This window comes from Choristoneura fumiferana, chromosome 5 (genome assembly GCF_025370935.1).
Source record: "Choristoneura fumiferana chromosome 5, NRCan_CFum_1, whole genome shotgun sequence".
Classification (NCBI taxonomy): domain Eukaryota; kingdom Metazoa; phylum Arthropoda; class Insecta; order Lepidoptera; family Tortricidae; genus Choristoneura; species Choristoneura fumiferana.
In genome coordinates, this window is record NC_133476.1 from 1184464 (window position 1) to 1199829 (window position 15366).

General features: G+C 40.4%; 2 protein-coding genes across 2 annotated transcripts in view; both read left to right on the plus strand.

Annotated features, from left to right (window-relative positions):
• The window catches only part of LOC141427895 (death-associated protein kinase related-like), a 407132-nt gene that overhangs the window by 330196 nt on the left and 61570 nt on the right, over nucleotides 1-15366 (plus strand). The gene's annotated exons all lie outside the window — the stretch shown is intronic.
• Nucleotides 3487-4327, plus strand: LOC141427756 (uncharacterized). Its single transcript, XM_074087348.1, has one exon. It carries the CDS (start codon nucleotides 3601-3603, stop codon nucleotides 4240-4242), a length of 642 nt encoding a protein of 213 aa, XP_073943449.1. The 5' UTR covers nucleotides 3487-3600; the 3' UTR covers nucleotides 4243-4327.

Sequence of the window (15366 nt, forward strand, 5' to 3'; positions counted from 1 at the left end):
TTAGTCAGCTGCGGTGCGAAATTTAAGAAAGTAGTTAAAATATTAACTATTAGCAAAATGACTTAACTCGGTTTAGCTTAAATGCTCCAATTTTCACCACGATAGCAGAAAAGGGTAAAAAACAGACTAAATGTAAATGTGATGTTAATTTAACCGAGTGAAATACGGCCGTATTACTCGGTTAACTGTAGGCACTTGGCTCAGCGCATTTAATTATGAATTTCGTTTTTACCAGCACTCTTACCGCTAAGCTGCAAGTGGGTATAAGTTAAGGATGCAAATTGTTTTATACATTTTTGGCACTTTTCTATTAAGTGTTTAAACGTTACTTTCTGTATTAGCGTTACGCAACTTCGTCGCTTTATGGATGTCAATTGAAGTGAATTTCGAATGTACTCTTGCTGTAATGTTTTTCTCAAAGTTTGTTTTTGTGTCAGGTTTTTGTTCAGAATCGTCACTCGTATCCGGACTTACACTATTGCGTGATTTCTAAAAAAACCTAATACCAAAATATTGCGAGGAAGTGAAGGCAAATATAAGTATAAAATTTAAACATTTGTGACGTGCGTCACACACAGCCGAGCCGGAAGAACTAGGCATGCTATATACTTAAGCCTAAAAAATAGGCGTAAATGTTAATTCTGACTCAAGTGAAAACCTAGTGGAGTTTACAGAGTGCCTCAGTGAAATATCGGCTATTATTGAAAACTATAATACTGAGTCGGTATTTATGTTAGGGGACTATAACGCTCATCCGGTGAGTTATTTGCAAATGAACTTTTATCTTTCTGTGACGAGCAAGTGTGGACTTGTATAGACTTGTATATGTTGCCTTCTGATAGCTATAGCATTCGTGAGTGACGCACACGGGTGTCGCCGCTGGCTTGACCACTGCTTAGTTACTGGCTCGGCGCAACCCTCAATACACGCATGCTCAGTGTTATATAACACGTACTGGTCCGATCACTATCCAATATGTATTGAGTGTAACTTTGATATTTTGAAACCGAAAATATTTGTTAATAATGAGCGTGTTAATAAAGTTATTTGGGGGGGAGCGTCATATATCCCAGATGGAAAATATCATAACATCTGTCATGAAAAATTACGAGAATTTGATTTTCCTGTAGAATTTAGTGATTGCTGCGATAAAATGTGTTGTGATAAAGGTCATAGAGAACTATTAGACTCAATGTACGACGGTATTATTTGTACACTGTCTGAAGCTGCTGAGTGTTCTTATAATGTAAATGTCAAAATTAGCTGTAAACGTAAACATGTCACTGGGTGGAATAAGTACGTGCGCGGCGCTCACGAGAGGGCTAGGCTTTGTTTTGGGAATTGGTTGGTACTTGGTAAACCGATGTCTGGCCCCGTATACAGAGAGATGTGCGAGTCCAGGCGTATATTTAAATCAAAGCATTGTCTTTTTGTCCCAAAATTTACATATATACTTTCGCGGAACCCATTTTTGGAAATATCCCACTTTGACTTCAAAATTAGATAAATTAGTCGTAGAAACACTCACTTCAGTCTTCAATATTCCTTTTGACGATAGATCTTGGACCCCAGGCTACCCTACCCATTAGGTTCGGCGGCCTTGGAATCCGTAAAATTTCTTGTGTTGCTCTACCTGCGTCTTGTCCTCGGTGCATGGTGCACAAAGCCTTATAGCGAAAATATTAGATCCATCCATTGGATCTGTGGAGGCTGCACACTGCTCCGAGGCCATGAACGTTTGGTCCATAACCTGTCCCGACACGGACCAGCCTGCCAATCCCTGCTCGCAGAGGCAATGGGACGAGCCGCTCTGTCAACTAGTACGGAAAAACCTTTTAGAAACGTCAACTAGTTCGGCAGACCGTGCTCGTCTCCTTGCGGACTGCGGAGTGGGAATCGGGTCTGTGGCTGCAGGCGCTACCTCTCCAAACATAGGTACTTTTTTAGACAACACCACCTTTCGCCTGGCAGCTAGCTTACGTTTGGGGGCATCAATAAATCAGCCACATCGTTGTCAATGCGGCGCCATGGTGGACATACTGGGTCACCATGGCCTCTCATGTGTCCGGAGCGCTGGTAGGATCTCCCGCCACGCCAGCATTAACGACATCATCCGTCGGGCCCTTGTCAGTGCGAGAGTTCGGCAGTCCTCGAGCCCAGCGGGCTGGCCAGGAACGACGGCAAGAGGCCTGACGGAATGTCGCTGGTGCCTTGGAGCATGGGTCGGCCGCTAGTTTGGGATGCCACTTGCGTTGATACCCTAGCACCGTCCCATGTTCCAAGCACCAGCGTCACCGCTGGCGCTGCGGCATCTTCGGCTGAAAGCCTCAAACGCCGCAAATATGCCGCCCTGGGAACCAGCTACATGTTTGCGGCATTTGGTGTTGAAACCTTGGGGCCTTGGGGCCAAGTGCGCGTCGGCTGTATAAAGATTTGTCGACGCGCCTAATAGAGGCCTCGGGCGACCAGAGGGCTGGCCACTATTTCGCACAGCGTATAAGTATCGCTATACAACGAGGAAATACGGCAGCCTTCTGGGCACCTTACCCATTGACGGCGATTTAGGCCAAATTTTCTATTTATAGTTTAATTATGTTTTATTATATGTTTGTTTTTATCAACAGCAAATAATAATGGACATCATAGCTGAACATCACTCAAATAAAAAGTTCGGTCAGTTTTGGAAAAGTTCAAACAGATTAAATCCAAGGCGAGCCTCCCCGTGAGTGTGGCGGGAGTGTGCGATCCCGCTAGCATAGCCAATGTTTTTCGCTCTCATTTCAGTGTAAAGTCTCCGTTGGGACCAGCGGCGCGGTGGGTTCCAGATGCTGAGACTGTCAGTAGGGAGCGTAGTGTGAATTTTACGCGAAGGAAGTGAGTGCAGTTATAAGGGGAATGGTGCGAGGCAAGTCGCCGGGCCATGACAGCCTCAGCATCGAGCACCTGCAGCACGCTGGTGTACATCTGCCTAGAGTGTTGTCCATGTTTTTTAATTTGTGTCTAAGCCACTCATACCTACCTGAAAACTTGATGCGTACTATTGTGGTTCCTATAATTAAGAATAAAACCGCTGATTCTTCAGATGTTAATAATTATAGACCGATATCTCTAGCCACGGTCATTGCCAAGGTGCTTGACAGTCTCCTTGGTAAGTATTTGGATAAGCATATTAAACTTAACGATGCGCAATTTGGCTTTAGACCGAATCTTTCTTGTGAAAGTGCTGTCCTGTGTCTCAAGGAGACGGTGAAGTACTACACCAGTAGGAAAACGCCAGTGTACGCTGTTTTCCTTGACTTGTCAAAAGCCTTTGATCTTGTTGCCTATGACGTGCTTTGGAAGAAATTAAAAAATGAAACAAGCGTACCTGGAGAAATAACATCCTTGTTTATGCACTGGTATGGTAGTCAAAACAATTGTGTGAGATGGGCACGCACTTTCGGATGAGTACAGGTTGGAGTGCGGGGTGAGACAGGGGGGCTGACTTCTCCCACGCTCTTCAACCTGTACGTTGACGCGCTGATTGAGGAGCTCAGTGGCACCGGTATCGGTTGCCATATTAATGGAGTCTGTGTAAATAATATTAGTTACGCAGACGACATGGTGCTGCTGAGCCCCTCAAGCGGAGCTCTAAAGAAACTGCTCAGTATTTGCGAGTCCTATGCGGTGACCAATGGACTTAAGTACAACGCTCAAAAGAGTGAGTTTATGATGTTCAAACCAGATAACATCCGTTATACTGATGCTCCTGATTTTTTACTTACTGGTGTAAAATTAAACAGAGTGGATAAGTTCAAATATTTGGGTCATTGGGTCACTGCTGATCAAAGGGACAACACTGATATTGAGAGGGAGCGCAGGGCGCTGGCTGTCCGATGCAACATGTTGGCCCGTAGGTTTTCGAAATGTTCTGTGCCAGTAAAAGTCACGCTGTTTAAAGCATACTGCCAGTCATTTTATACATGCAGCCTATGGGTAAACTATACGCAGAAGGCATACAGCGACCTGCGAGTTCAATACAACAGCGCGTATAGAGCGTTGTTGCGGCTGCCGCGCTATTGCAGCGCTTCCGCGATGTTCTTGGAGTCCAACACGGCGGGATTTGCCGCCATCATGCGCGCGCGCAGCGCCTCCATGCTACAGCGCGTGCGCGACAGCCGCAACACGCTTCTGCGCGCTGTTGTTGATCGCTGGGACTCGCCAGTGCTGGGGAGGTGGATCGGGCTCCATGCCCATAAATAATAATTATCTGTGTGTTCTGTTTGTTACCATTAACACTAGTTTTAAGGTTGCACAAACCATACTAACAATAATATGGATCCTTGGTCTGAAATAAATTTATTATTATTTATTATTATTATTATTAATACATGCTTGTGCGCTGTAAGCACCTTTGTCTGTCTGTCCTTGCGATCGCCGGCCAGCGTGATCAGCCAGGCTCATTAACTAACAATTATGTGCTGTAGCGACCAGTTTAGTTTCTTGTCTCGTGTTAGTGTGAAATTAGTGGTCAGCGGTTTTTGATGGTTGATTTTAATTTGTTTTGTTTTCTTAACTGACCAATGTCAACTTAAGATGCAATGGATGCTTGTCTTTCATTCCGTTTCTTCTTTTATATGAATGGATAATTATACTGTGTTGCTTAGCTATAGTAACATCATGTTGAACATGTTATTTGTAGCGACTAGCGATCAGTGGATTTCTGTGACGGTGACCCATGTAATATTGAATACGGCATTTCTTTAAAGCACTATGTTATTTCGACAACGTTTCCTGTCACTTCTCATGATTATCATAACGGCAAATTATGTTTTAATGAACGCCAGTGTCACTGTCATATAGTCAATATTAACATGTAACTGTCAAGTATTCATAAAGCTGAGCCGCCTTGTCACCCACGCTAGCACCCGCTCCCGACTTCGCCTCATACATTACCATACAACAGCCGTGACATCTGAAGCGTCCTCTAGCGTCAAACGCTTGAATTACGATGAAAGTCATTTCTAGAAGACTAAAATGTTCAAAAAGCTTTTAGTTTCGCTTATGCGCTAACTCACTTGTATGTAGAGTTCTTTATACATACATCTGCTAAAGACTAAATTTGGATAATAATTGACGCTTTACTATGTTAACCATCTCTATATTAGTCGAAAAGCGTAAAAGTATTGGTACAAGCATAGTTTTAATCTCAAAGTATTTTTGATACTTTTTACTCCAAGCTCTCAAAGTCCCTCGTTTTGCGTAGAGAAGAGAGAACGTTGCCTTTTATTATGTTTATCATACGTAATAACCCGTTCGGATAGCGTAGGGTCCATTGTCTTAGCGTATTTTCATCCTTTTGTTTTCCTGCGGCTTGTAATTTAAATTCGGCCAGTTTTTTGCTCGCCTGTCTGCCACAATTAACACAATGGGTTGACAACGAGTTGTCCTTTTATGTCTGCAAAAGTGATTTGTAACGTTTCAGGTCGATCCTCTTTTGTTAAATCATTTAGGCTGTCTGGAGTTTTAGGTAGAAATTTGAATATTTGGAAATCTTTTTTTTTTTTAAGTGGTGTATGTAAACTCAACCTTGTTGTAGTTACTTAAATTTGGCACAAAATTTTTAAAATCCATTAACGAGAGACTGTCAACAGTGGATGTTTATAAGAAAGAATTTTATCTTCACACGTAGCCTACGTTGAACCTATACCGTATATTGAAATGTCCTTTATATTTTTAAAGTTGGTGTACCTACTTATGGTGGTCCTTTACGTTTCGATATTGAGTCGTGTTTAAACTTTCACCGTATTTGCGCCTTCGACAATATTTATACGACCATTACCTTTCCCATGCTCTCATACATTTCCAGCACGTGTCTCTGAATAAATTATCTTTGGTCCGTCTCATAAACAAGTATAGCACCAAGCTACGTAAACCGGTGGAAAAGTCTGGTACTAGCGTTAATCACGTACTAAGCCAAGGTTGCTGTTAGATACTAGCGCCACTGAAATCTTTCCGGGTAAGTTTGTATTTTTCTATAATCCATTCCGCTTTTGTGCGCCAATGTGTCAAGCTTAATAACGATTCCATTTTTGAACATTTATTTTTCTGTTCCATTGTCGAGCGCCGCAGGCGGTCTGTTGATGGCCAGTTTTGGTGATCCGTAACGAATTTTTAAAAAGCACCGATTATAGAAATATTTTTTTATAATTATGTAATCCTTTTGTTTTCGTTTATGAATATATGTGTATTTTATGTAATTTAATGATTTTGTCCTGAATTTTCCTTTCGCTGACTTTGGGTGGTCCTTTCATCAAATTGTTATCGGCGGTTTATTTAATAGTTCAAATTGGCGTGAGCGTTCAGGTTTTGTAATAAAAATGTAAATCGCAGTTTAAACCCGATCTGTGATATCATCACACTGCCATGGCCAATCGTCATCGACAAGTTTTACTTACACCGCCGTGTCCCAATCTCCTTTTTATTAAACCAGTGGTCTGCAACCTACGTTCTTCACAAATATGAAAATAAACAGTGAATCATTTGAACTTTCAGCAATTTATTATCATTTATAATTCTATAAATTATATCTAGTATATTTAAAATTGTAATAAAGTACACAAAAATGTTGAAAACCACATTAAAACCTTCGTAGGTGTAGGAGCTTGACTTTTTTATTGATTTATTGAACGCGTATTAACGGTTTAGTTTTGAGTTTTGGGTCAGCGAAAAAACGTATTTTTATTGACCCTATTCTGGTAGTCGTTTGAAGATTAATGTTCTGTGTGTTTGTGTTCGTTTTAATGGCGGGTTCTCACGGTTCTTGTGTTATTTTAATAGATTTTTTACAATACATGTGTAATTTATGTTCCTTATGATGTGACGTGACCATGTATAATTGTGTCTGTTGTGTAGTTAGGTAGTTACCGCCTGGTATTTTACATTAGTTGTGGTATTCCCGCATGCCTGTACTGTTTCCTGGTATGTGCTATATTTATCATAATTTTTGCAGTATGTTAATCATACTAATGCAATTTATGTATGCAACATCTAACAAAATTATGCTGTGTTGTAATATTTGTGTTTGTCGCTATTTTTTCAAGTTCTTAGCATGGTTTTGAACATAGATTGTCCAAGAAAGTGAAGTATTCTTTTTAATGCGTTTAACGTCCTTAGATGTCAACAGGGGATCACGAAATCATTTATTTATTTTTATCATTGTTAGTGTTTTTAACTGAAAGTATATTTAACTGTTGTCTATTAACTATAGTGCAAGCTTTGCTTAGTTTCTATTTGGTACAATATAATACAATAACTCTTTATTAAACACCAACCCAGAGGAAGCATGAGATGTAGAGATTTTCAAAGGTAAGAAATACTCGTAGGCGTACTATATCACTTGATGTAAATTTTACTATGATATGTTTTTTTTTACATACCTAAACTTTACATAAAGTTATATTGTTATTCTGGCTTCGGCGCGCGCGCTGCTCCAGTTGGCTTATCGTAGCATCGCGCGACAATGAACTTGCGCGGGCGCCCGGCAAGCCGTGTTTACGCGAACGCCGCTTTTGGCGGAAAAATAGCTTTCGTTCATAACGTACCTGTTGTTTTTATTAAAAGCACGTTTGTTCAACGAGATTTAAGTTTTTTTTAAGTTACCACACGCCATTCTTGGCATAGGTATGCAGGAGACCTAGTTACGCGTGAGGTGATTGGAGAATGTATGTTGTTTTTGGATTTAACACGCTCGGGACGATTAGCCAAGAGATGGGGGTTCAAATCCTGGCTGGATCTTTAAAAGATCTGCACTTCTAGTTTATTCTAACAAATCTACCGCCATCTTGGCCTATTTGAATAACCTTTCCCTGGATGTGTTGTGTCGTTATTGTTTTATATTCTGTAATTTTATATTATAAGCCTATTTCAAATGTACCGATGCGATACGATTAAATGAATTAATACGAACAAATTAAACAGAGAATGCGTTACAAACAGCTGTCACAGAAAATATCATGAATTTGACAGAGAGTGGTAAAATATTAAACCCAAAACACGGTGCCGACAAAAAAACCCGAATTGTTTGCTTCATCTATTCCATAACGGCCATTTTATCCGTTTTTCCTCGTCACGTCTTATAATAGGTTCGGTCTCAGATTTCTAAGGAATAACTCGATGCTAAATTCTAGGTTATTAGCTCGGAAATCGATTAGTGTTCCGTGCGTACCGACGAAAACATTCCGCGGTCACAATCGTCGGATGACCGCAGAACTAAACGGGCTGGCAACATTACGTAATTTAATTATTTTAATGGCAACACCGTGACGGTACAGAGTAGTGAAAAATAACGAAGAGAAGTGACAGTTGTAGTGTAGTAGATTTTTGTTATGAGTAGAATTTGAATTCCGAATGTCTGGTGGTCGATTTTTGAAATCGCATCTTAAAAATGAAGTTGCTGCGTCTGAAAAAAACGTTGATTAGTTAGTTACAAGTAATTGTGGTACGAAGTTGAAAATTACAGTTCTTACAAAATTACGGACTATTCGAAAATATTATTGGTGCTGTTTTTATTGTTTTTGTTCTTTGGGTGCCGCATTTCAAAAGAAAAAAAAGGAACACATATAGGATCACTTATTGAAACGTGTTTTTGTTTACATAAGTTTTCGTAGACTTTTGTATCGCATTAGTTGCTAGCTCTTAAGAGAATCGTCGTGGTCGTCATATCCGGTCTACTGGCACGCTTGACAATCCGTCCGTCGCCACTCGTCCCCCGCCTTTCTTGTGCACACATTGTATTCCATAGTATTCAAAATCATAAAATATGGCGGATCATATCTTTCGAATGTCGATTATGACGCCCAAGGCGCATCTGCACAAAGCCACCGCGCCTCATTACAGCAAACTCAATCTCACATTAAGCATTACTTAGAAAAACTCTGCGTCACGCCCACTGAATACAAAAATCACGTGTGTAATATTATAGCCTTTTTTCGGGCTGAAGCTGCAAGTCGTCGACCCCGCGATCTAAAGGTTCACGACCGCTACGGGCACTTAACTGCAAAAAATACTGGCCAGATGCAAAACGCGGTTTACTTTTCACGTGATGGATCACGAAAACCACGCGGGTGTTCTGACTGAACAAACGCGATTGCTATAAAAAAGTAAACGCGCGGTCTATGGTTCGTGTTTGAAATTGGAATCGATTGACGTTTATATTTCCGTTGACGAATTTATGCGGATTTGTGATGTGAATACAAGATGGCGGACGTGTTTGGGTGACAGCTTGATGATTGTGGTGAAACAGTATAAATGATAGGTGTTAGAGCGATCGTTGAGCGGTAGTTATTCCGTTTCACATCTAGTAGATACGGGTAGACAATTTGACAAATCACTGAACACAGTGCTGTTGGAAGCACAATTCAATGGCAGAAACTGTTCTTAAAAGCGAATTAGATACTCGTATATATTTGCTAGGGTCGAACCTGTGGATCTAGGGGGGTGAGGGCTCAATTCTCAAGTTCGAAAAAATCTGGCGATGTTATTTCTTACAAGATAGTTCACCTACTACATATAAAGAGACGTTGCTTTACTTAGAGTTATTTCACGATATTCTTACACTATTGCTATTTTCATCTTTTAAATGTCTATTTTATCTATCACTTAATAAAGCCACAACTTCAAAACGTCACTCGGACCCGTTTTTTCGCGCTAGGTGTCGCGTTTAATCCTATCGCCAGCCAAATAAATCAACCGGGAATGTGGGAAATAAAACAAGCGATGGACGGTAAATTAAAGCGAGCGTCCGATATGTAAACATGTTAATGACACGTGGGGAGTGATCGTGATATATGCGCTCGCGCCGATCCGATAGCTCGTAAACGCTTCGAGCGAGTTGCTGTGTGGACAAGACACTGGCTGAAAGCGGCTGTTGTTAGCAATAAGTTGTTGTTAGTTGATGGTTATTAGTATTGATTTGCAATGAGATTAAGATTTTGCATGCCAAATTGTGGCATGAGAATGAACGAAATTCCGTTCTTAGAAATACTAATGAAAAGGCTGAGAAAATGATATTAAGTCTGGTAATATTCATGACTTTGCTAAGAAATCGGCATTACGTTCTCGAGCTTTACCGATTTGATTGAATTAGCTGCCAGACAAGGCAAAAGCATTTCGTAAGGGACATTCTCGTGGAATGCCCCCAGAGCATGCGTGACGCGTGACATTTATAATATTCTTTCTACAGTGTAAGTAATACAAGTATTTGTAACACCTGCGTGCGTATGTTCAAAATGAAACGAAATAAATAATTTCATTTCATTTCAGTTTAGTTGCTTAAAAATATAATCTATAGTTCATATTCTTACCATACCATCGACCTCTCTACCCTCTGTGTCTGTGTGTGTGTGCATGTGTGTTCATTTTACAAAACAGAAAAAAATATCTAATTAATATCTGCACTACTCCTTCAACTCTATGCCAAAGCGGCTTGTTCCATTATCAAAATCAAATTCATTATCATTTTTCTCAAATATAATTCCTAAAGCAGTTTTACCCGACCTGTGGTGGAGCCGAAAATGAGAAATGTTATTTTAACTTACATGCATGTGGTAAAAGTACCACTTGTCTGCTAATCGGGTTAGTATCACTTCATCAAAAAAAAAAACAGCTGGCGTAAGTAGCAAATTAGCAATTGGTCTATAAGTAGCAAGTGGTCTAAAATTCTTTGTCAAATCAAAGTCAGCGGAGCTTTATTCCGCGTGGTTGATCGCGCCTTGATGCAACTCTCAACTATAGTTTTTAAAGGTTTCGACAAAAACGGATTAGGATCGGTTGCATTTTAGACCACTCGCTACTTAGACCACTTGCACTACTTGCTAGACACACTTCGACCAGCTGCATTTTAGACGCAGTGATACTATACCGCTAAACTCACGGTTTTTGGAAGACCTATATATTTTCCAAAACCCACCAAAAGCTAACAAATACCAGGATTATTGTCCACTTCCCTCGCTATGAACATTAGACGTAAGTTTGTGTCTTGTGCCACAGCGCTGGCGACGGCGGATCGCGCAGCGCAGGCGCCAGCGTCGCTCATACAATATTAATGCTCTAAGCAGCAATTAAACCCGCCCTGCGACTGATCGACGCAACTCTGCTTGTATAAACCCTTATACCTTAGTTCGTATGTGGCGCTCCGTAGAACCCTGTCACAAGGAGCCTCAGCTGTCCTTATCACGTTTTTTTTATACGTGCGTCAAATGCCTGGTAGAACCCTTTCGTCCAAGCTTGTCAGGGTATAGATCAAGACCCGATCTAATACGAGTTTGATATTGAAACTCAGAAAGGAAGGCTGTGCCCAGCATTGGCCCATATATGGGCTGGGATGAAGCAAACAGCTCTCATGATGGAGATTTGGAGGTGGGGTGGTTATAAAAGTAATTATTGTGGGACTAAACTAAAGTTATGGTGAGGAAAAAGTGCTGAAAATGACTCGAAGATAACCTTAATTCGTTATTAGGGGTATGGGTTGGCACAAAACTTAAAAAGCTCTCATCGTTAAGTTACACATTAGGGTATTTTTTAGGCTCAGAAAATAAGGTGAATTAATAAAAGAATCGTATTTTTAAATTAGGGTTCGCTCTATATAGGGGCATGGTGGTCAAATTTGGACGGCGGCTATGCCAGAAGGTTTTTGATCCCTGTCGTACCCTCGTCTGGGATCGTGCCGAAAGTTTACGACTTCTTCCAATTTGGAACAACCAATCCAAATATAGAAGACATAAAAAAATGCCCTTGTGTTTTGAATTGTGCTAAGCTTTTTGCTCTTATTATGTTTTTAAGTACTTGCATCTCTTTATTGTATATTTAAAGCTCAGTAAAGTGACATGTGGATAGCAACTTAAGCGCGTAGAAAACCTGTCTTCATAGACATAGCTTGAGATCCCGGGTGCGCCCCCCCGGTTGGGGCAGATGGGGCACCTATGGTTTTTCAGATTTTTAGGCATTGAAGCTTAGAAAGTAAGCTTTCATGCACATAAAATGGAAAAACCATAGGTACCCCATTTTTTGCAAGGGGGTTTATTTGTACGAGCACTACGATGAATGTCTATTCTCAGGTCTTAGACGTTTAAATATCTGTTATTTTGCAAAATTCGGCATTCCGTGCCGAGTGCTATACCGCTACACCACCGCTGGACAACGATACAGACACGAATTTCTCCTATGCATCTCATATCTCACTAGCGACACTAGCGTCATCTATGCCGTAGCCCTCATCGAGAAACTTTTCGGCACTCCATCGGAACTAACCGCTCACCCGGACAAGAGATATCGTTATCAAGCAATCAAATTAAGATTGGTTTTTTGGAATCTTTTTGTATTTTTTTTTCAATTCCAAATTTTTTTTTGTTACTTTTACGGTCATGCCGTAAAACCTATATCGAAAATACAAACTGAAATATAGATGCACAGAAAAACCAGAAAAATAAGACCAGCTCGTCATTCCGTGCCGTGTGCTATACCGCTACACCACCGCTGGACAACGATACAGACACAAAAAAAAATACAAAAAGATTCCAAAAAAACCAATCTTAAAAATGTCTTTGCCAAGTTTGTTGCGGCGCGCTTTCCGTAAGCGCTGGTAGTAAAATAAAAGTGACTTTTAAAAGAGTCCTTAGCATAAACGTTTTGAATTATATTTTTAACCCCCGACGCGAAAAGAGGGGTGCTGTAAGTTTGACCGCTATGTGTGTCTGTCTGTCTGTGGCACCGTAGCTCTTAAACGGGTGGACCGATTTGAATGCGGTTTTGTTTATTTGAAAATTGAGCTTTGATCAAAATGGTTCTCCAAATTGGTTAGGTTATGTGTTATAAATGCGGACGTTGTCACGTGCGTCGCTACAGTTCTGCGGTTTGCGTCCACATTGCTATGGGCACGTGCTAATGTCTGCGAATGTCGTGTGTCCGTCGCGGCGACTGGTACCGGTATGTGCCGTGAACTGTTCATAAAAATACTAGACTCTCTCATCCCTGTATTTTTATTATTATTATTTTTTGTATTTTTTTTTCTTTAATTGTATAATATAGTTTTTAAGTATTATATTTGTAATTATATTATTATGAAAAAATGACTTTCTGCCAAGTTTCTTGCGGCGCATTCTTCTTGGCAATGATGGTCTTTCCGAAAGCGCTGGTAGTTTAAAAAATGACGTGTAAAAGTGCCCATTGCGGCCTATTTACTGAATAAATCATTTGAAATTTGATTTTTTTTTTGACTTTTGACAACGAGCCGCTGCAATTTGAAAGAAAGAAGAAAGATACATTATTCACAACACAAGACAACAATATTGTTAAGTACATAGCCTAACCAGCAAAAAGTTGGAAAACGGCTGAACCGATTTTGATAAAACATGTCGCATTCAAACCGGTTTGCCCGCTTAAGAGCTACGGTGCCACAGACATACACAGACAAACACACAGACACACAAGTTGGGTAAATGAAGCGTTTCTATTGGTTAATGACAAACATTATAATCCCTTGCAACACATCCCCGCACATTATTGCTGAAGACGCTGCTTTAGCTGAAGACTATTATTTCTAGAAGCATTTGACAAATAATCCATCCCAGCCTATATACGTCCCACTGCTGGGCACAGGCCTCCTCTCAGAACAAGAGGGCTTGGACCATAGTTCCCACCCGGGCCCAGTGCGGATTGGGAACTTCACACGCACCATTGAATTGCTTCGCAGGTTTGTGCAGGTTTCCTCACGATGTTTTCCTTCACCGCAAAGCTCGTGGTAAATATCAAATGTAATTCCGCACATGAATTTCGAAAAACTCAAGGTGCGAGCCGGGGTTTGAACCCACGACCCTCTGCTTGAGAGGCGATAGGTCAAACCACTAGGCCACCACGGCTATACAACTGTCAAATAATGAACAAAGTAATTTTTTTCAGCCTGGCTGTCTCTCTGCAATAAAGAGCACTGCGCGTGCGCTTGGTAAACAGTTTTACATTCACCTGGATTGATATCTGCCACAGTGGAGCGTGCAAAAATATCTGACAGGTCCTACCCGCCCTAGAAATAGAGGCGCATCAGATATTTGTGCACGCTTTGTAGTGTCAGATATTTGTGCTGGTGACTGTACAAAACATCTCATTCTCATCATAAAGAAACGTTAGCACTGTGATCGATATTATATGTACAATACAATACAAATATTCTTTATTGCACACCATAAATCAGTACAAAAAACTTATAATATAAACACTTAGATGTAATATGATTGACAGGAACACGATTTTCATTTGATAGTTTAGTCTGTTTTTGCGAATGCCTTCGGACTTGACAGTATGTTATTTGATATATGTTATTGCTGTTTTATTATCCCTACATGGAATAGGAGGATCAACAATTATAGTTTTGTCATTATTGTCACTTGAGATGATTTGACATTGATTGGCTATTTAAAGAAGTGCAAAGTGGTCGACACTACTGACATTGCAGTGCAGGCCAAAGGGCTGGCATGTCTCTCAGTAAATTGTCATTGCTATTCAGCGAGGGAATGCTACCAGCCAATGAGGGCTATCGCGAATGAATTCGCCGCTAGAGGCGCTAGTGTAGCGTGAGGTCTCCGAAATGTCAAATCTCATAGGTTTTGGATGAGCTACGCGGGTTTATTTATAATAATAAAAATAATTTTGTGAATATTTTGCAATATCTGTAATTAATTATGGCAAATATGCGTTCCGGGGCAATGAATGTCTGTGTTTTGAGACCGTTTTGTCTTTCGGAAACCTTTGTCCTCCCCTTTTTTCCGAACAAAACGGGGACTATGCAACACTGTGGCATGCTCGATTTTTTTATGGTACGGTTTTAAGTTGTATTAAATATGATTTTAATCTAAACTTTGTTTCCACGCCCGTAATAACAGACTTTCAAAGCCATACTTAAAAACCTCAAGCAACAGTGCGCCATCTAGTGAGACAAAAAACGATAGCCCTCATCGAGCACTATGGCACGGAGACCTTTTGAAATCTAAATTAGTATTAGGTTTTTAAGTAGGTATTTAGGTAGGCTACTATATCTTGTACTCGTTATTACTTTATGTTTTTTAACTAGAGTGTATATCCTTCGATTGTCGTATCATGATGCTTTCATGTGACTTTGTTTAATTTAGTTTAAGTTGAGTTAGTCTAGGTTAGTTTAAATTAACTACATTTATTTTTTTCTTTCTTTTCCGCTACCAGTAGCGGAGCCGCCGGGTTGGTGGAGGCGAAAGAGTTTGCTACAAAGTCCTGCAAAACAAACAATTAAGTTTTGCTTTATTGTCTATTTTCTTTCAATAAACTAAAGATCTCAGTGTTTACAAACTGCGCCGCAGAAGG